The 21880-nt window shown below is 45.1% G+C and overlaps 1 protein-coding gene across 3 annotated transcripts; it reads left to right on the top strand.

Annotated features, from left to right (window-relative positions):
- Positions 1 to 1221: 1221 nt before the first annotated feature.
- Positions 1222 to 21880, top strand: scyl1 (SCY1-like, kinase-like 1). 3 transcript variants are annotated; one of them, XM_074648645.1, is made up of 19 exons: positions 1222 to 1428; positions 3278 to 3418; positions 4553 to 4675; positions 4772 to 4998; positions 5181 to 5271; positions 6224 to 6379; positions 6760 to 6918; positions 7140 to 7247; positions 8267 to 8380; positions 8498 to 8653; positions 8768 to 8956; positions 10394 to 10469; positions 10704 to 10855; positions 10892 to 10991; positions 11343 to 11491; positions 11611 to 11700; positions 13120 to 13443; positions 14095 to 14173; positions 20760 to 21880. In XM_074648645.1, the coding sequence occupies exons 1-19, from the start codon at positions 1321 to 1323 to the stop codon at positions 20882 to 20884; spliced, it is 2667 nt and encodes an 888-aa protein (XP_074504746.1). In that variant the 5' UTR covers positions 1222 to 1320; the 3' UTR covers positions 20885 to 21880. The 3 variants fall into 3 exon arrangements, with proteins under 3 accessions (XP_074504746.1, XP_074504745.1, XP_074504744.1); XM_074648644.1 differs by having other exon boundaries at positions 10704 to 10819; positions 10856 to 10991; XM_074648643.1 differs by having other exon boundaries at positions 10704 to 10991.

A 21880-nucleotide genomic window follows, 5' to 3' on the forward strand; every position in this document is an offset into this window, starting at 1 on the left:
TGTCCCAGTTTATTTCCTGTTGCAGTGTATGTAAATAACATCAGCTGACAGGAAGTAAACACAGATCCAAACTGTTGCCTAGCAACACAATTCTGTTGCAATTCTGTTGAAATGCACTAAAACAGAGCGTTTCAGACAGAGGGTGAATACAGCTATATTCAGGCATACAGTATGAGGAAAATAATGTGTTTTTTGAACATTACAGCATGTAAACATGTTCTATTAGAAACACAAAATACAAGTATGAACCTGAAGATGAGCACGATATGGGACCTTTAAACTTCCATTATGTGGACAATTTTTGTGTTCAGATATACCCCTTTTCATGGCACAAACAAATATGTATATAGAAGAAACATTAGAATTGAATAGAATAGAAAGCTTTATTGTCACTGAATTAAATACGAGATTCACAGTTGCCACTTCTGGTCAGTGCTTTAAAACAAATACTTGACAAGACTAAACGAGGCAGATAAAACATAACAGGTAAAACACACATACAGTTATAAAGTAGGTAAAGTAGATGTAATAAATACATATAAACAAAAGTGTTACACCAGAGGTATAAAATATAAGAAATAGATGTAATGTAAACAGAGGTAATTGCACTTGTAAAATATGTAGGGTAGATTTAATAAATAAATATAAACAGAAATGTTACACTAGAGGTATAAAATGTAAAAATGAATGTAATGTAAACAAAGGTAATTCCACTTGTAAAATAGGTAGGGTAGATGTAATAAATAAAATGTAAACAAAGGTAGTTGCACTTGTAGTGTATATTGCATCAAGGATATTTTCCACTGCAAATGTATTTCACATTCAGTGTATTAATATTGTACAGCTTTATTGTTTGTTCAGTGTCCGTATGGCCCTGGGGAAAAAAACTGTTTGCGAGTCTGGATTAGGTCATGATTCACCAAAAAGGCTTTTATATAGGTTACATTTTATCTAAATGTAATTCATACTTACCATGCCATTGGTACTACATTTGAATAGCGGAACCAATATACAGAAAAAAAGTTTTACACGGAGCCATTTTACAGTCGTGCCATTTGCAAGCTTAGCAGAGCTAGCCTTCCATAGCCAAGGCCTATTAAAAAAGGATAAGACACGGTGTTGAGCTCGTTGTTACAACGCATGCGCAGCGTGACCGGAGCAGCGGTCCTGCATTGCTATTGGCTCAATTCCGGCTCCTGCAGATGACGCGGTACCTCTCCTCTTCTCATCCTCCTTGCCTATAGCTAGCCTCTCCTAGCTAGCACAGTTCTGCTGTCTGTGTGTGTGTTTGTGTTTGATGAGGTGTGGAGGACAGAGGAGATGTGGTCCTTTTTTGCCAGGGATCCTGTCAAAGACTTTGCCTATGAAATCCTGCCAGACACCCAGGAGAAGTCTGGGATATGGACTCTCCACCGAGGGAAGAGAAAGGTAAGAAGAGGCGCAACATCACCTCCGCCGCTAACTAGAACTAGCTTCGCGATGGCGGCCTGTCACAGTGTCTGTTCTCTGCTTTCATTAAGCCTTAACACACGATGTCTGGTGTCTTATTGTTGTGGTTACACGTCGGGTTTGTCCGTGTCTTCCTCCTCTTTCTTACTGATTCAATGTCAGTGCGTATTAATGTTGTTATGCTGGTTAGTTTGTGTGAGCTCAGGCTTTGTTTACTCCCAGAGAGACAGACACGTATTTCTCGCCACGTCACCTCGTTCTAATCGAGTTAATAGCTGTTAACGTGAACCGTGTTCAGAGATAATGTTTTATAACATTCATTAAAGGTTTCGTCCCTCATCACTGACAGCACCTCACTTAAACAACTGTCCCTGTTATTATCATTATCTGGACTGTGATCATCATCCCTGCAGAGCCAGATATAAAGACCTGCTTCCTGTTTATCATCATGTTTATTCTCATAACATAAGATAAGATAAGATATTCCTTTGTTAGTCCCGCAGTGGGGAAATTTGCAGTGTACAGCTGCAAAGGGGATAGTGCAAAAAAACAAGATGCACAGTAAAGAAGAGCTAAACAAAGTGTAACAAAATATAGGAAGTATAAAAACAGGAGCAGTATATACAGTATTGACAATAAAAAGACTATTAACAAAATTGCACAAGTGGAAAATGATATTGCACAGAGAGAATGAAATTAAATCACACCTGAAAATATCAGGTTCTTGTCAGTTGTTTGGTGTATAAGTGGTTTACTGGGAGCAGTGCTGGTTGTGGAGTCTGACAGCTGCAGGAAGGAAGGACCTGTGATAGGGCTCCTTCACACACTTTGGGATGAGCAGCCTGTCTATTTATATAAATATGATGTGGTTAATATGTGATTTTTTTTTTTTTACTCCTGTGATGGGATTACAAACACAAAGTGTTTAATACGATAATGTTTTAAATTGTCAATAATGTGAGTGAGTCAGAACATCTCCACTCACAGAGCTCTCTTCCCAGCTACAATAAGACTGGTGGCAAAAGACATCAAATACCCCACACCTCACCTCCATACAGGGAATGAAATCAGCACCTGCCACCTGCCAAATAACAGGGTAAATGTTGGCTGTGGCAGGTAAAAAATTCAGGTCACCTGTCACCAGGCAGACAGGTTTTCCTTAATTCTAAAGCCTAAATTAAATATACAGTAGTCATGGATTAAGGTTACATGATATGTTCCATAATTCTACGGTCTGGTACCACTGAGTCAGTGTTTACAATTTTAAAGCGTTTTACCTAGATTTCAGAAGTGGCAGACAAAAAAAATTGAGTGGCCGCTAGAAATGTTCAGTGACCTGTCACAGTGGCAGGTGAGGAAATTGGTTAATTTCAGACCTCACCTCCATACCATTATTGACACACAGTACACCTGAACTGAATCGACTGAAATGCTGTGCAATATAATGCCCTCCACTGTGTAACTCTCTGGAATATATTAATTTTAAAAAATATATATTTTTATGAGAGCTACAAGTTCTTTTAACATGGTCATGGAGCGTATATTCTGTATATTTGTATTCTGGGGGTTTCGTTCCTATGCAGAGGGTAGTTTAGTTTATTTATTGACTACACTGAGGGCGCTTTATGTTTTAATAATTTATTCATTTATTGTGTTGAGTTGAATGTGCTACTTATTTTGTACTGTAATTACCATGTGCCTTTTCTTACTTTTCTTTTCTTAAAGCTGACTCGGTGTAAACTACTCATAATCCCAATGTACTTAGGCGCAAATGGCAAATAAAACTCTTGAATCTTGAATCATTTCACCCAACCTGTGTCCTCCTCAGACCAATGGAGAGCCGGTGTCGGTGTTCCTGTACGAGGTAGCACAGGGGACAGAGCAGCAAACCCAGCTGGCCAAGGCTGCCTTCAAGCGTATGAAGACCCTGCGTCACCCAAACATCCTCGCCTATGTGGATGGATTGGAGGTATGTGTTTGAGTGTATTTTGCATCTTTAGCTCTACACACACACACACACACTGCTATTGTTTATAATGTTCAGAGGAAAAGGTCACTCAGCCTGCTTAGTGACATGTTGCAAAAAAATGGGGAGTGACCTTGTTTTGTTATGTAACTATCATATAATTAGTGTCTCATCTCCACCGTCTTGCTTTTTTTCTGCATGTTTACGTTCAGATAGAGGTGAGTGTGAATTTGCCCCTGTAGGCCTTTCATATCTGTACAATAGTTGTAGTGAGTAGTGTACTACATAATATAAGCAGACTGCTTTATCAGTTTTGTGTGCTCAACAACATCATAAAATATCACAACTAATTGTTATGCTGTACTATTATTATGATTACACTTGGGCTGACCTGAATGCCTTGAAGCTTCGACCGTTGCCATGGTAATCAACCTCCAAATCATAATACAAATAATAATGTATACATCCCAAAATATCCCATTAAATAAGGAATAATCCCACAACATTATTCATATTCAACATTCATTATTATTATTAGTTATTCTCAGACAGATATCGCTGTTTGTTGTGTGTAGAGGTGCAGCTGTGTACAGTAATGCGTCAGCAGCACTCTCCCAAAGCTTCGAATACCTTCACATATTTCTTACCAAATCTTCGAAGCCCAAAAAATGGTATTCGGGACAGCCCTATATACACATAGAGCTGCAACGATTAAACAATTAATCGATTAGTTGTCAACTATTAAATGAATCGGCAACTATTTTGATAATTGTTTTGAGTAATATTTAGCTTCTTAAATGTGACTATTTTCTGGTTTCTTTACTCCTCTATGACAGTAAACTGAAAATCTTTGAGTTATGGAGAAAACAAGACATCTGAGTACGTCATCTTGGGCTTTGGGAAACACTGATGGACATGTTTTATTTTATAGACCAAACAACTAATCGACTAATCAAGAAAATAATCAACAGATTAATATACGTTTTTATTATCATTATTGTGATAATCATTTTTGTTGGCCTATTATTTTTTTATTCAGCCGTCGAGTTGAGTACTTTTGCAGTAAAGCTGGTGCAATAAAACATACACAATAGTTATATACACATTAGTTGATTTTTACATGTGGTTGTTTCACAGACCGAGAAGAGCCTGTACCTGGTCACTGAGCAGGTGACACCCTTGGCTGTCCACCTGAAGGCCCAGGCAGAGAAGGGGGGATCTGGGGAACTGGAGGTCTCCTGGGGGCTGCACCAGATAGTGGTAAGGAGGAAAGGAGAGACAGCCATCTGATACTTTCAAGGGAGCCATTTCTTTGTAAGCCCTCACTCCACTTCTGCCGTCTGCCTCCTCCCACAGAAAGCTCTCAGTTTCCTGGTCAACGACTGCCACCTGCTTCATAACAACGTGGGTGTGTCGGCTGTTTTTGTGGATCGAGCCGGGGAGTGGAAGCTCGGGGCCCTCGACCATGTGGCGCCTGAGCAGGGTGACCCGAGTGGGGTCTCACTCCCTACCCCCAAGGCTGTTTACCCAGACATGGAGAGATATGACCCGCCAGAGATGTCCAATAGCAGCGGAGAGAAATGGTAAGAGAATAATATTAATGTGTTAGCAGCGATAAGGTAGAGATGACAGAAAGAAGAGGTTCATAATCTGACTATTTAAAGATGCCTGAGTAAAGTGTTGGTGAAATATTAAACCTGGCTCTGGTCACTGCCTAGTTTTCTGTAGAAACGTTTGTATTGTACTCTGTGCATGTTTGTTGCAGGGCCGGGGAGGTGTGGCGGCTGGGCTGCCTGATCTGGGAGGTGTTCAACGGGCCGCTACCTCGCACGTCCTCCCTTCGTTCACTGGGAAAGGTACGACACCTCGACAGTTCCTTTGTGTTATTACCGCGTTATTGTCATTGATTCCTGTTGTTGTTGATGTTGGTATTGAATATGTGTTATGGTGATATCAAATAAACTTCTAGTCAACATATGCTAAAAAGTGAAAATTAGACACATTTAGATGATTCTATTTTACATTTTTTTATATTTTTCTCATGTAAAGAATAAGCATCATCAAAACTTGAGAAGAGATAGCAGAGACATTAGCTGTGTCTCAATTTGGATACTTATGTTAGTACACTTCTATGTAGTACACTATGTACTTACATGTGTAGTGCGTGAATTTCAAAAGGGTAGTGTTGTCTCAAATCGCACACGGCTGTTGTGCACTCACCGGAAGTGCGGTAGATCAGCTGATGTCAGTCACACATCACACCGTATCAGCAGTAATTAAATTCAGCCGGATAAATGAACCCAATAATGGCTTCCATCCAACTACAGTATAGTGGTACTTAGTGAAAAAAAACAGATGTGTATTTTTATTTTATATAGTTCGGTGTTCGCCGTTTCAATCGCAACCTCTACGGCTTCCTCGCCCACCATTTTCACAAGTTTGAAATAGATTGGTGGCCCCCCTCCGCTATGTAGTAAAGTTGGCGACCGTTGAGGGTGAGAAGTATCCAGCGTTCCACACTCTACGTTTTGACCGTTTTGAGTAAAACATCTGGATACTCAGAGTGCACTGTATTTTTGCCATACTTCTCAGTGTTAACGCACTCAAAATAGCAAGTGTAAGTACGCAAATTGAGACACAGCACGTGAATGAGAATCACGTTCTCGCTAAGTTGCCTTCAAGCGAGGAATTTAACCTCCAGTTGCTTCATGGCTTCAGTGAACGGCTGAAAGGAATGTTGTTTGTGACGTGAAGAAGTGTTGTTCACAGTCTTTGTGTTCTCTCCGTGTGTCCTCTTTGTGCCCACAGATCCCCAAGGCCCTGGTCCCTCATTACTGTGAGCTGGTGGGAGCCAACCCCCGAGCTCGGCCCAACCCGGCCCGTTTTCTCCAGAACTGTCGAGCCTCCGGGGGATTTCTCAGCAACAGCTTTGTGGAGAGCAACCTTTTCCTGGAGGAGATACAGGTCCACAGAGTTTCATAAAGACACTTATAACAGTGGTGTTTGTGTTAGTGCTGCAATCAAACCTCAACAACAATGTAGAGTACCAAGATAGAAACAGATCAAGTTCCAGTGGAACTATCCTGTGGGGAGCATTGTGTAATGTGAGGAAGCAATTACCAGCGAGTAGCATTGGAAAATGTACGATAGTATAACAACTACTAATAGCATAATAAACTATAATGATAGTGGTATTCAAACTCTCTCTCTCTCTCTCTCTCTCTCTCTCTCTCTCTCTCTCTCTCTCTCTCTCTCTCTCTCTCTCTCTTTCTCTTTCTCTTTCTCTTTCTCTTTCTCTTTCTCTTTCTCTCTCTCTCTCTCTCTCTCTCTCTCTCTCTCTCCAGATCAAGGAGCCGGCTGAGAAGCAGCAGTTCTTCCAGGATCTGAGTGAGAATCTGGACTCCTTCCCTGAAGACTTCTGTAAACACAAGGTCCTGCCTCAGCTGCTCATCGCCTTCGAGTTCGGCAATGCAGGCGCCGTAGTCCTCACGCCGCTCTTCAAGGTGACTCTTTCAACCTTCACACCTTATTGAGTATCAGACCATATACTCCAGCCTCTCCAAGCGTCTCTGATCGTTTTCATAGTAAAACATAAACAGAATCTTCTTCCAAAGCAAAGTCATAGTGGTTATACTGGTATTAATATCTTCACATTTTAATCTCTTCACACTTTTTTTTTTTTAATCTCCCTGATTTCACCTCCCTCTGTCTATCTGTCTGCTAGGTGGGGAAGTTCCTGTCAGCGGAAGAGTACCAACAGAAGATCATCCCTGTTATCGTGAAGATGTTCTCCTCCACAGACAGAGCCATGAGGATACGACTGCTGCAACAGGTACTGTATGTAAAGCCCGATTTCCACCAAGAAGTTACGGCTTATTTTAGTCCTGGGACTACTTTTCAAGGAACTAAAAGGTTCCTATAGTCTGCGTTTCCACTGCGGTACTAAAGACCTGTAGTTTAGGCAAATTAGCCTGCTAACGTATGAAAAAGCAACATGAAAAAAAAAACACATTGGGGAAAAAATAAACCTTAGGTGTTGTCTCACCTGATTTACTGCTGCATAGTATTTACTAATACATGTTGGATCTAAGAAAATAACTGGTTTTCTCTCATTCACATTACCGCCGTGCTATCTCCCTCTTTTAACATTATCGACCTCCCTTGCGATCGCTTTCTCTCTGTCTTTTTTTTAATGAGTCGGGAAGCCGACAACAAAGCCTAACTTTATTTTCAGTGTTATCAAATAAAGAGAAAGGCTCTCCCCTCATCCTAAAATGGTCCTATTTCAATACTAGAGTACTTCCTTGTTTACGAATGAAGCGGTACACGAGTTGAAGACGTTAAAGCAACGACGCTGTGTGTGCGTGTGTGTTTCACCAATCAGCGACGGTTATCCCTGCAAATTCCATCCCGAAAGATCCTGTACTTACAAAAGGTACTACCCCCAGACCAGGACCTTTTTAGGGAGTAAAAAGGTCCCCGGAACTTAATTTCGACTCTGGTGTCTGCAGTCAAAATGCAATGAGTTCCTCAAAAGGTTCCCTGTTCCAGGGAAAAGTCCCTTCAGTGGAAACAAGGCTTAAGGCCTATTTCATCTAGCCACTGAGAAGCTCCTGCAGTTATTCAGTGGACATGTTGGTTGTGTTTTTATTTCATTTAATTTTCCCCATGTACCATCCAGCAAGAATGCAAACCTCTGCAGCTCTAGAGCAAGGAAAGAAAATTACAGTTAAAAGCAGCCTGAAATATAAAAAACAGCAGGATATTACATCCCTATCTGCCGTTTTTGATCTTGTGTTAAAGGATAAAAACATGTATTTGCTCTAACATTGTTTCTCCTCTCTGTCCCAGATGGAGCAGTTCATTCAGTATCTGAATGATGCAGCAGTCAATTCCCAGATTTTCCCTCACGTTGTTCACGGCTTCACGGACACCAACCCTGCCATCAGAGAGCAGACTGTTAAGGTAGTTTGCATGATTTAAACACAAACCAGGAGGTGTGATTACACATTACTTGTGTACTGGATGTTGTCAGGCTCCTGTAGCCGTAACTCTTCTCTGTTTCTCCGTCTCTCCCTCCAGTCCATGTTGCTGTTGGCTCCTAAGCTGAATGAGGCCAACCTGAACCAGGAACTGATGCGTCACTTTGCCCGGCTGCAGGCCAGAGACGAACAAGGCCCAATCCGGTGCAACACCACCGTCTGCCTGGGCAAGATCGCCTCCTACCTCAACGCAGGGGTAAACTACACCCACACCACTGTGCAAACACTTAATTCATTTAGTGAAAAAAGAAAAGCACTTAAACCAAAGTTGTGTTCAAATGGAAGAATTTGGTCCTCCCTCTCTTCACAGACTCGACAACGTGTTCTGATTTCTGCCTTCTCACGAGCCACTAAAGACCCCTTCCCAGCTTCACGCTCCGCCGGCGTACTGGGCTTCGCCGCCACACACAACTACTACAGCGTAACAGAGATCGCCGCCCGCATCCTGCCCACCCTCTCTGCCATTACTGTTGACCCTGATAAGAGCGTCAGGGACCAGGTACACATGACTGATTTGTGATTACATGGTGTTTCTTATGGTTTTTGACTGCAAAATCATTGATGTGAAGATAAGAAAACAGTTTGCCTCTGGCTTGTGCTATAGCTACTCAATATTTGATGTATCTCTATCAAGAGTATTTAGATTGTTATTTATCAGCAGCACAATACTTCACTTGTTTTTAGATGTTGTAGTCCTCATTACATAGTAAAGATGGCTGGATTCAAGCTAATGGTTAATTACAAGTGCAGAAGAGTTGCAGAACGAGACAAGCCAGAAGGAAAACATTTTTGGTTCTTTGAGACTCGGATGCCAATATTCATTGATTCTTCTTCCAGTGAGCCAAGCAGCAGGTGCTGCAGTCACAGCATCTATTACAAGTAGTAGAGAAAATGTAGTCAGGATTACTTAAGAACTAAATAATACCACATTGTTTGTGGAAAAAGGCACAGACATTTCAGCAAAATGTCAACAGTAAGCTGATTATTACTGGCTCATGACTCCAACAGCTTGGCAAGGTTTAGACCAGGGGTGCCCAAACGTTTACCCTTGGAGGGCCAAAACTGTAACTTAATAGTGGGATGCAAACATCTATTGTATTGTAGTAAGATGCAAAATGGTACAAGGATCCCAAGTTCCCCTAATTGAATATTCTTTTAGCTTTTACATAGTTAATCCCTTAAATCCCACCTGCTGAATACAATTGGGCTCAATTCAAGTCATACCCAATTTATGTAATTCCAAGACTATTTAGGAACCCCATTACACAGAAATATTCAAATACACCATTTTTAGAATAGGCGGAAATAACACATCTATACTGCATTCAAAAAACCTGCATGTGGTTATCATAAAGTGGGCATGTCTGTAAAGGGGAGCCTCGTGGGTACCCATAGAACCCATTTTCACCCACATATCTCTAGGTCAGAGGTCAAGGGACCCCTTTGAAAGTGGCCATGACCATTTTTCTTGCCAAAATGTTGCTTAAATTTGGAGCGTTATTTAGCATTCTTCCCAAACAAGCTAACATGACATGGTTGGTACCAATGGATTCCTTATGTTTTTCTAATTTCATATGATACCAGTATCTTCCCTCGAGCCTGCTGGAGCCTCCGAAAAATAGAAAAGTCAATCGGGTCTTTTAATTGAAAAAATATTCACTAACATCTGGCGGGCCAAATCGAATCTTATGGCGGCCCAACTTTGGCCACTTTAGATTCATCATCTCATACAATCCATACTGGTTTGACTACTTGTTTTAAAACACAGTTATCAGAGGTGAAAATGAATTGGATTAGACAGAGAGGTTAGAAGTGTCAAATCCAATGATCAGCTTTAGCTTGCTTGTGATACCTATTGTTTTTACGCAGATCAACCTCATATATGCTGATGTAGTTCTGCTCATCATGTTCTCTCCTGCCTTCCTCTCTCTGTCAGGCATTCAAAGCCATCAAGAGTTTCCTTTCCAAGCTGGAAACCGTGTCAGAAGACCCCACCAAGCTGGCTGATATAGGTATGTAACACTACACTGAGCTGCTCTCTACTTTCATGTCCCATTCAGCAGTGAAACCAGTGACTACATGCTACATACATTATTTACGTACATTGCTACATTTCTGGGGAAATACTTCTTCGACTGGCTCAGATATCGGGAGCAGAATACATATTATACTTATACTTATTTCTCTCAGTTATATTTCTGAAATTGTAAAACTAAAAACTTGAAACTCTCCTGTCCGTCCTGCAGAAAAGGATGTATCGTCGTGTGCTCAGCCTGCAGGTGCGTCTTCCAGCTGGGCCGGCTGGGCCGTGACTGGCATGTCCTCCATAACTTCTAAACTGATCCGCAACGCTCCGGGGACAGAGGGCGGTGCAGCAGCTGAGGGCGGCGCAGCAGTGGAGGGCGGTGCAGCAGTGGAGGGCAGCGCAGCAGTTGAGGGCGGCGCAGCAGCTGAGGGCAGCGCAGCAGCTGAGGGCAGCGAACCCGCCAACGCCACCAGCCCTACCAGTGCCACTGATGGAGCACCTGCACCTGGTAGGGTCATCACAATTGATTTGCTCGTCTCCTACTCTGTTGGATTCATGATGGACAGTTTTAAATATAGGATCAAAAGGGATGCAGCGGCACCAGAGATATTGTCTTTTTTTTAGTTCACGCATTCTTCTTCCTTGTCAAAACCCGGTGCCTACATTACCCACAATGCAATACGACCGCTAACAGTTTGGTCAGAGATTCAGTTGTGTTATGCTGTTAGCAGCTTATATAGCCTCAATCGGAGATGAGGAGCAACAGAGGTCTGATAAGCTCACTGCTTTCTCCGCATCTCCACATGTTTTTCATTTTCAAACTTTAAAAACATATTCCTTGTTTTTCTTTCTTTCGCAGGTTCTGAAGATAAAACTCCACTAGCCCCTGTGACTAACCATGCTGCCTCTAGTCGTGCCAACCAATCAAAGACTCATGAAGTAACGGGAAAAAATGACGAGCCAATAGGAGACCGCTGGGATGACGAGGAGGACTGGGGACGTTTGGAGGTCAGATTTCACCACTTTGAATGAAAAACAAATTATTATTGAGATACATGTGTGTACATGAGATGATGTTTTTTCTATTATCTGTAATTGTAATAAAATGTTGATTCTGTCTCATGTAGGATCCAGAGAAAGCTCACACTGAGCCAGATGACTGGAACACTGACTGGGCAGGGATGGCATCATCTAAAAAGAAAGCCAGTGACAAAGGAGTATGAGCCCTTTAACTTGGATCCATCATACAATACTACCTTTAGTGCTAATACTACTACTTCTAATGCTGTGTTCACACTACAAGTGACAAAAGCAACAAAACGGTCAGCGTGGCCAGCTGCATTGTCGGCGAGTCACCTTTGAAGTGTTGCTCAAGCGCTCGTTGACGCAGTTATGTCGTTAAATAGCACTAGAAACTGGCTAATGGCATTTTTTTTTTTGGACGGAACGGAACAGGGTGTCATTGGAGAGCTGGAAAAAGTTGAGACCATCCATCCATTATCCGTAACCGCTTATCCCATTCGGGGTCGCAGGGGTGCTGGAGCCGATCCCAGCTGACATTGGGCGAAGGCGGGGTACAGCCTGGACAGGTCGCCAGACTATCAAAGGGCTGACGCATAGAGACAGACAACAATTCAAGCTCACATTCACACCAACGGGCAATTTAGAGACAACCTGCATGTCTTTGGACTGTGGGAAGAAGCCAGAGAACCTGCGACCCTCTAGCTGTGAGGTGACAGTGTTATCCACTGCACCACCGAGCAGCCACTTAGCCTTGCGAATGGGCTGAAATAGTTAATGATTTAAGGACAATTTTTACATTTGGAATCCCTTTTGTTGACTATGTGAATGTGAAAGAACCAAAGAAAAATCCCACACACTGTCGATCACTTGTACTGACTTTATTAACGGTGTTTTGGTGCTCAGACCTTAATCGTGAAAAATGGGGAATGAGATTGCATTCTAGCACTTCTGGTTCCCTCGTCTGGAAGTCAATGGTTTTTTTTAATGTGTTTCTAGTTAGATGCCTGAAATAAAGTCTTTGGTTAACGCAAGCTTAAGCGATTTTTAACGTTTTGTTTTACAATATAAAATACATCAGTAAATATCCCACTCGTGGATTTTGAAGCTTTTATGTGTCTTAAAAAGTCGGTTGCTAACAAGTAGCTAAATAAGACTACTAAACGTCATCACGGCGAACACTAGTCTGCCTTTAGATTAATGGTGGTGACGTGAAGTCATGCGACCGTGATGTAGTTCGTTTATAGCCTAACATTAGCTTTTTACTTCTGCCGATCGCATTTACGCTTCAAAAACGAAACGTTTAAGTATCATAAAACTGCGTTTGCCACAGAGTTTATTTTCTTCAATAATCCCATTAACTTTTTGTCGAGGGAACCCGTGCGGCCTACAAAAATACGTCATCCCGGTAGCACTATAAATTGAGAACAAGTGATCGTCAGTGTGCAGGATCTTTGGGTTCTTTCACCGTCACAGTTTGTGATCTGACGCACCTGCCTGTAAGATTTGATGGAGTCCAAGCACTTTGTAGTCAGGTTTTCTATGTAGATAAAATCTTTTTTTTTAATATTACTTCAATTAGTCTCCATTTCAGTTTCAATCTTTCCAATGTCCAGGTGGCCCGGTCGTCGTCCTCCATGGCAGTAAAAAAGCAGAGCGCCGACTGGAGCAGCTCAGGCTGGGACGCAGACGACAGCTGGTCCAACGAGAAGGAAGGGCAGGGTCAGAGCTCTGCGGGCGAGGAAGGCTGGGGCAATGACTGGGCGGAGGAGGACACGGACACAACGCTGGCCAACGCGACGACACTCCCCCTGCCAGAAGGAGTGCGGTTAGCCAGCGAGTACAACTGGGACACCAACAGCTCAGCCTCCAAGGTGGCCGGTCAGAATGATCTGTTCGCCAGCGTGTCCCAGAGAAACACAGCCGGCACTGCTGCCACGGTGAGGATGGCAAAAACACACAGGAGCAAGAGAGGGACAGATTAAATTAGTGTTGATGTGATTTTGAATAAACAGAACAGTCACAAATTGTGAATTCTGAAAAAAATACAACAAAAACCTATTAATAGGAATAAAAAGTCTGCATCCTTTTTGATTTACAGTTTTAAAGTATTCAATATCTGCATAGTAAATTATTCACATTGTTATCTGAGGCAGTTATCCACCTACAGCTCCTCTGAAGCTCACAGCTTAACACGTTACATCTCATTTGTCTAATCTGAACAACAACCAAAGTGTAAATACAACAAGTTATGGTTTAATGGGGAGTTGCGTTCTGAAACGTTTTCAGAGCCAGGCTAGCTGTTTCCCCCTGCTTCAGGTCTTTATGCTAAGCTAAGCTAACCTCCTGCTGGCTCTTGCTTCACACATTAAGTGTACAGACATGAGTGTTATCGATCCTCCCATCTAACTCTCACTAAGAAAACGAATACGTTTTTTTCCTGAAATGTAAAACCCTTCCTTTAAATTAGGTAAAAATACTGCACCCTCTTGATGAGAAGTTGATCTGTAGAGAAATAAACAGTCAGGATTATCTTTACAGTACCTGCATGTCTGTACAGTGATGTGTATGTTGTGTTCTCTCCTGGTCAGACTGGAGATGGCTGGTCTGCAGAGGCAACAGGAGACTGGGGGGCTGAGGAGAGCTGGGAGTCAGTGGATGGGAACCAGGGTAAGTCTCTCAGCCAGCAACTTTATCAGAAATATATAAAACCTTTATCTGTCACAATGCCCATTTTTACTTCTATGCAGAGGTGTGAACTCGAGTCACATGACGGACTTGAGTCAGACTCGAGTCTCAAATTTGATGGCTTTAGACTCGACTTGATAAAATCAGAAAAGACTTGCATCTAGACTTGGACTTTAACACCAATGACTTGTGACTTCACTTGGATTTGAGCCTGAGACTTGAAAAAACTTGATACCTTCCCCGAAACCCACAGATTAAAAAGTGATTAATTTAAAAAGTGTGCAACGAATCAATTAATTTCCCTTCATTTCCTCAATCAACCAACGTTAACGCTTTTCATTCCCAGCAAGTCAACACTTAATTCCCCAGATCCACTTTGTTGTTGAACCAATCCGACAGCATCCAATCAAGTTCCAGGAGACAACCATGAAGAACGATAGTTACGTATGTAACTACGGTTCTATGAGTTCTGGATGACTGCCAGAGGCAGTGTTTAACACTGGATGTTATCCATCTCGCGCACGCGCAGGTCGAGTATTTAATATCAACAAAGTCACATGTGACCTGGGATGACGTAGTTTATATAAGCCCACGTCATCATCAGATATGTCCCTCCAGAATCTTCTCGCCAAGATTCCGAGTGACAGCCAACTCTGGCAGTCATCCAGAACTCATAGAACCGTAGTTACATACGTAACTATCGTTCTATTTCGTTCTTCCTGACTGCCAGAGGCAGTGTTTAACACTGGATGACTACTACCAACGTAGTCACGAGGAAAACCCACCTCACCGGGAACGGCCTGTGGATTCCTGAAAGACCACCGATGCTATTGCATGGGGAGCAGCAACATTGACCCTGTAAAAACGGGCAAAGGTGCATGGAGTAGCCCAGCTGGCCGCAGCGCAGATATCACTTAGGGGGATCCCCCGTAGCGCTGCCCAGGAAGTGGAGACACTCCTGGTGGAGTGGCCTCTGATATTAAGAGGTAAAGGCAGTCCTTTTGACCTGTATGCTTCCTCAATGGCCTGAACAATCCACCTGGAAAGCCTCTGCTTGGACAGGGTGTGCCCTTTCCTATGGCCCCCATAGCAGACAAACAGACTATCCGAGCGGCGAAAGCTCGCAGTCACCTGTATATAATGCCTTAAGGCCCTCACTGGGCAGAGCAGTTCCGCTGACTTAGCATCTTCCCCCTGTAGGCATGAAGGGTCATAAGCTGCCAGCTCAATGACCTGATTAGAGTGGGTCGGAGCCAACCTCTTCGGGAAAAATGATGGGTTAGGCCAAAGTGCTACCCCTGTGCCATCTGAGTTCCAGCGAATACACGTTTCACTCACTGACAAGGCGTGAAGTTCACTCACACGTTTTGCTGATGCCATCGCCAAAAGGAAAGCCACCTTTACTGAAGACCACTCCAGCCCCGACTGCTCCAGAGGCTCGAAGGGGGGGAGACAAAGGGCTTCTAGCACCAGATGCAGTTCCCACGAGGGAACCTTGACAGCCTGCGGGGGGTTCCGCCGCTGGGCTCCTTTAAGAAATCGGGTCACCAGAGTGTGAGACCCCACGGTCTGGTTATCCACTCTGACATGCCCGGCTGAAATAGCAGCTACATAAACCTTCAAGGTAGAAGGAGAGAGTTTCTTCTCCAGCAAAGACTGCAAAAAACTCAGTATTATTGGCACAGAGGCACTCTGAGGTACCTCCTCATGCCCTTTACACCACTCTGAGAATATTTTCCACCTGTTGGCATACAGTGCCCTGGTGGAGGGTGCTCTTGAGTCAGAAATGGTTTGAATTACCGCCCGGTCACATACCCTTAGGAGTGGGTCCGGCTCCTCAGGGGCCATACCCAAAGCTGTAGGCGATCCGGGTTCGGATGCCAGATGCGGCCCCCCAGTTGTGAGAGCAAGTCTTGCCTCTTGGGCAGGCACCATGGAACTCCGTCCAGAAGCCTGTGCATCCCCGGAAACCAGGGTCTCCCCGGCCAGTTTGGGGCGACCAACAGGAGTCTGTTGTTGCCGTGCTGTATTCTGTGTAGCGTTACTGCTATCAGTGGGAATGGTGGGAAGGCATAGAGGAGGCAATCTGGCCATGGGTGTGCCAGGGCATCCTGTCCCAACGGGCTTGCTGTCTCCGTCAGGGAGAACCAAAGAGGGCAGTGCGTTGAGGCTTCTGAGGCAAACAGGTCCACCTCTGCTGCGCCATATTTGCGCCATATCTCCTCTACCACCTCTGGGTGGAGCCTCCACTCGCCCGCAGGGGGTTTCTGGCGGGAGAGAAAGTCTGCCACCACATTCTGTGGCCCTGGCAGATACATGGCCCTGAGGCTGGAAAAACAAGGGAAAGCCCATACCAGAAGTCTCCGTGCCACCTGTAGCAACCGGGGTGATCTGGTGCCCCCTTGCCGGTTCACATGGTAGACAGCTGACTTGTTGTCGGACCGTACAATAACATGCCTGCCTCTCAAATGTGGTAGGAATTTGCGAAGTGCCAAATATATAGCACGGAGCTCGAGCACATTTATGTGCTCCGCCGCTTCCTGTGCTGTCCAGAGCCCCCTTATCGCTCTGTGCTGCCATACTGCCCCCCAGCCGGAGGGCGAAGCATCGGTCACCACCACCTCGCGACGTGAGGGAATCGAACCCAATGAGATGCCCCTGGCCAGATATGCCCCGGCTCTCCATGGCCGCAAAGCAAGGAGGCATCGGCAGGACACCCTGACTCTCTTGGATCTGTGGGACTTTGGATCTAATTGGAGACCATTGATCCAAATTTGGAATGGCCGTAAGTACAGGAGGCCCAGTGGCACTACTGATGTTACTGACGTCAACATACCTAACAGCCTGAGAAACAGGCTGTACCTCAACCTCCTGTTCTTCCGGAACCGGAGGAGGAGCTGGAGTATGGCGTTTACTCGTCTTGGTGTTGGGAAGGCCAGCATATGGCGGGAGTCCAGAGTTAAACCAATGAACACTACCCTTTGGCTGGGTATGAGACAACTCTTGGCATGGTTGACGGTAAGGCCCAACCTCGTCATGTGATGCAGAAGGCCCTCACTGGGCTCAAAGAGTGTCCCGTTCTGCCTGTTCCCTGGTCAGAGCACAAATTAGCCAATCGTCCAGGTATGGGAGGATAAGCATACCCCTGGCTTGCATCGGGGCGAGTGCCGCCCTCATGCACCTTGTGAAGACCCGTGGGGCAAGGGAAAGACCAAATGGGAGCACCTTGAATTGGAAGGCCTTGCCTTCGAATGCGAAGCGCAGGTACTGCCTGTGAGGTAGTGCTATTGGGACGTGAAAGTATGCGTCCTTTAAATCGATGGATGTGAACCAACTGTGCCGTGTCACGTTTTGGAGCACATCTGCTGTACTCAGCATGTGGAAGGGCAACACCTTCAGAAATGTGTTCAGCCCTCGTAAGTCCAGTATAGGGCGAAACCCACCCTCTCTCTTTGGAATCAGAAAATAAACTGAGTAAAACCCACCTTGCTGTGTCTCTAGCCCCAGCTCTTCGATGGCACCCTTCCCCAGGAGGGTGGCTACTTCTTGTCTGAGTGCCTGGGACTTTGTGGGATCTCTGACTGTGGACAGTCTGATCCCACTGAAAACTGGGGGTCGGCGTCGGAATTGGAGATTGTACCCTTGGGAAAGCGTAGCCACCACCCAAGGGTCTGAAGTGCTGCTTTCCCAGCAGCTGAGTTGCTGCTGGGAGAAGCGTCCGACTGCCGGCCCCGGGGCATCAGGATCTTCCCCTCTGGCCCTTTGGGTACCTGGGGGGGCGATACCCTGACCCCCGACCCCTTCTCGCTTGAGGCACCGGCCGTGCCGGAGCCTCCGAGGTCCTCGGGTACGTATCAGGACGAGCTGGAAGCCGAGGGCGGCTGGTACCACCACCCTGTGGGGGCCGCTGTCGCCATAAAGGCGTAGGTTCCCGGAAGCTAGCAAACTGCTGCCGAGTCTGGTTCGCCTGGATTCCACGCTCCAAGGCCTGCTGTGCCAAACAGCTCCCCCGGAACCACGGGGAGAGTGCGGAGGGCCCTCCGGCCCGGCTCCGAAAGCGGAGATTGGGCCAGCCATACCTGCCGGCGAGTCAGCGTAAGGGTCGACAGTAGTCTGCCAAGCTCCCTTGTGATAAGACCGAACGCCTGCAGGGATGCATCACTGAGGCTCTGGACGGAAGCATCCACGCCAGCAGTTTGCAGGGACTGGGACAAGGATAGTATCAGGTGGGAAAGAGTGTTTCCAAGACGGCCCATGCGTGCCGCTGTTTCATAAGCCTTGACTAGAAAGTCGTCTGTGATGCGACACTGGGGCCTGGGACAGCGAGCATCAGGCCTCAAGACCTCATTGGGAGACACAATAAGGGCGGCAATAGATGGCTCCACTGCTGGCATCTTACCCAGTCCGTAAGTGTCAGCGTTCTGCATTGAAGCTAAGGCCCTGCCGTCAGTGGTGTGGTGGGAAAGCGATTTCGGGTCTGGCCAGCATTTGTGGAGCTCCTCAATGTATGGCTGGGAGGGTGGAACAGAGAAACCCGCCAGGGGCGGGGCCCACCTAAAAAATGCACTGGATGAGGTGCCCGCAGTCGGGGCCTCATCCACGCCTAAGCGTGCCAGAGCCATACGGACCACTGGCTTAACTGTCGCTGGAGCAGACTCTGAGCCTGCCCTGGACCCACTTCCTGATTGCCGGGAACAGGTGTCAGAAGCGTGGGAGGAGGCTACTAGCTCTCCCTGTCCAGGCCGGTCCTCACAGAACTGGCTACAGGAAGCCCTTGTAGACAGGGCATCCTCATCCCATCCCGGTGGGGTAGGCTGGGTTGCGTTCACCCTGCCTGGCTGAAGGTTAAGGAGCAGCGCTTTAATCTCAGCAAACTCTGATGTTAGCGTGTCGCCTTAGTTGCCAAACAGTCCACTTTCCGTGCCGTTTTTGTAGGTGGGGTCCCCTCAGGTGGGGCGCGTCTCTGCCCACTCCGTGAAGGTACACCCGATAGGGGCAACTGGCACTCGAGCTGCTCTTCTAGCTCAGCTAATCGAGCTATCTTCAGCTCCCGTGGCATAAAACTACAATTCATGCACTGACTGTCGGACAGCCCCTCCCTCAGGTGTACAACACCGAGGCATGTGGGGCATTCATCATGGCCATCAGTAGCTAGCAGTGGAGCCATGCAGGCACGGCAAACATGCTCACCTAACATGGTGCTGCTGATATTTATAATAATTCGTAGTATGAATTTTATACTCTTATATTTAATTAAATAATGTATTTATCTTACTTATATAATGTGTTTACTTTGTTATGCAACTCATTGGTTACACTGGAGTGAAAGCACTCTCTAGTAACAGAGAGAAAAAATTACATCAAGTTGCTTAACAGGAAACGGTCTCAGTAACTAGACACTAGCTTTGAACTAGGACTGTTATTATACAGAAGACAGGGAAGATAATAACTTCCCCTTTAACAGCAGCCACAAAATAAGTTAACCCACAAGCGAAATCACTTACTGGGGAGCGGTCGCTCTATCTATCAACAAAGGAGATGTCTGCTTTAACGAGCGAAATCACTCGCTGCTGAGCAACACACACTGTAAAAGGAACTGAATTAGCCGACAACAGCCCAACGGGCTCGTTGTCCGACGGAGGCTCGCCGATACTGTAGCGCAAACACTTAGCTCGGCGGCCATAAACAATAAAGGAGACCGAAAACAGACTCCTATCAACAAACGTAACTTAAACTCTAACGACGGGAGGATATACTCACCTTGTGATCCTAGCTCACCTGTCGTTAGCCTCGCTGAATTGAACCGGCGAAAACACCGGTGTTACAGCGTCTAAAGTGTTAGAGTGTAGCCGTGATTAACTAATCGCAGCCCTTGGAGGACGAAACCGTAGCTCCAACCATGCGGTTGCAGGGCTTCCAGCGAAAAGTCAACGGCTTATCTCTTTTACTCAACCTGCATTCGCGGATTACCTGCCGCGAGAAGATTTAAGGGGACATATCTGATGATGACGTGGGCTTATATAAACTACGTCATCCCAGGTCACATGTGACTTTGTTGATATTAAATACTCGACCTGCGCGTGCGCGAGATGGATAACATCCAGTGTTAAACACTGCCTCTGGCAGTCAGGAAGAACGAAATAGAACTAACGTTACGTTACTGAACGCCAGTTGGAAAAGATGATACCAAAGATGATTTTGTTTGCGTACGAAAACTATGCAGCCGTCAACAAAAAATGAATTGCAGTATGCAAAACATGCAGGTCAAAAATTAGAGACGTAGACGAAAATGGCATTTCATTTGGATTTGTATTATGACTTGTTTAGGACTCAAAACTCAAAGTTTAGGACTTGGGATTTCACAAGTTGGGACTTAAGTTGCAAAGACTTGAGACTTACTTGTGGCTTGCAAAACATTGACTTGGTCACACCTCTGCTTTTCAGTCTTAAAATCTTCACTTGAACTTCTTCTGTATTCACACTAATGCTCAAATATTCTTGTTAGATGACCATTAACTAACGATCTGTCCGCCCGTGCATTGAACCGGCTGTCTTTATCGTCCACCAGGTCTCAGCAAGGCCGAGCTGTCCAAGAAGAAACGGGAGGAGAGGAGGAAAGAGCTGGAGGTGAAACGGGCGGAGCGCAAAGCTGCTAAAGGTCCTCTCAAACTGGGCGCACGCAAGCTGGACTGACGGGGATGCAGAGAAAGATTTGAGGGTGGGGATGCAGGAACACGGACCACAGTGACTGGACACAGATCAGTAGATGGAGGCCGGACATTCCACAAACTAAGGACCAAGAAGTGTGAACAGTTACTGTCGGTCAGTAAATGACTCTCAGCTTTGGGATTCTCCGTCTTTCTTCATTCAGGAACTGACAGACGGGTGAAGAAGCAACAACCCAGTGCTTTATGAATGCATTACTGTGGATGGCAGAGCTGAAACAAACACAAGAGACAGAAAAGCAGCACAGAGCGGAATTCCCTGCAGCTCCAGTTGATCACACAAAAAGTCCCCCTCTTTGTTTTTTTAAAGACATAACTCATAAAGTTGTAAAGTAAATGTATATAAATGGTGCATCTTGTCTGAAAATGACATGAAGAAAGGACACTTTTTTTAAAATCAAGAAATATACAGTATATAACAATATTTCAGAATCAAACATGTATTATTGTACTGAATGTTCAGACTTAAAATCAATCCATGCATGCACTTGTGTATTTGTGTGGCTAAACAAAAGGATTCATGGCACAGAGTTCACTTTGCACATTCAACACTGTATTTTACCGTACTGAACTGGCTGGACGGGTGACACATTTGACTGGTTCCAGATCTGTAAATGTGTCACATGCACTGCAGACACATGATGGAAATAAGTAGTTAAACTGGTTTCAAAGGAAAATCAATTTATGTGTTTACATGCCTTTTTCCTGTGTGTCCTAGTAGTGCTGTGGTGGAGGGAAATCAAATGAGTTTAATTTTGAAATCTTTAATGCAGATCTCACTAAAAACCTTTTGGGATCATCTGAGGAAGTAAAGATTTACCCATCAGTCATTTTTGACGGTATTTGGTGCGGTCAGGGTAAAGGAGGTCCCTAAAAGAAAGTTCCTCTTACTCTTTTATTTGTGCCTTTTATTTAATAAAACCGATCTGCTCTGCAGGATTACATCCAGCAGAACATTTCAACC

The sequence above is a fragment of the Sebastes fasciatus genome, chromosome 10 (genome assembly GCF_043250625.1).
Source record: "Sebastes fasciatus isolate fSebFas1 chromosome 10, fSebFas1.pri, whole genome shotgun sequence".
NCBI lineage: Eukaryota > Metazoa > Chordata > Actinopteri > Perciformes > Sebastidae > Sebastes > Sebastes fasciatus.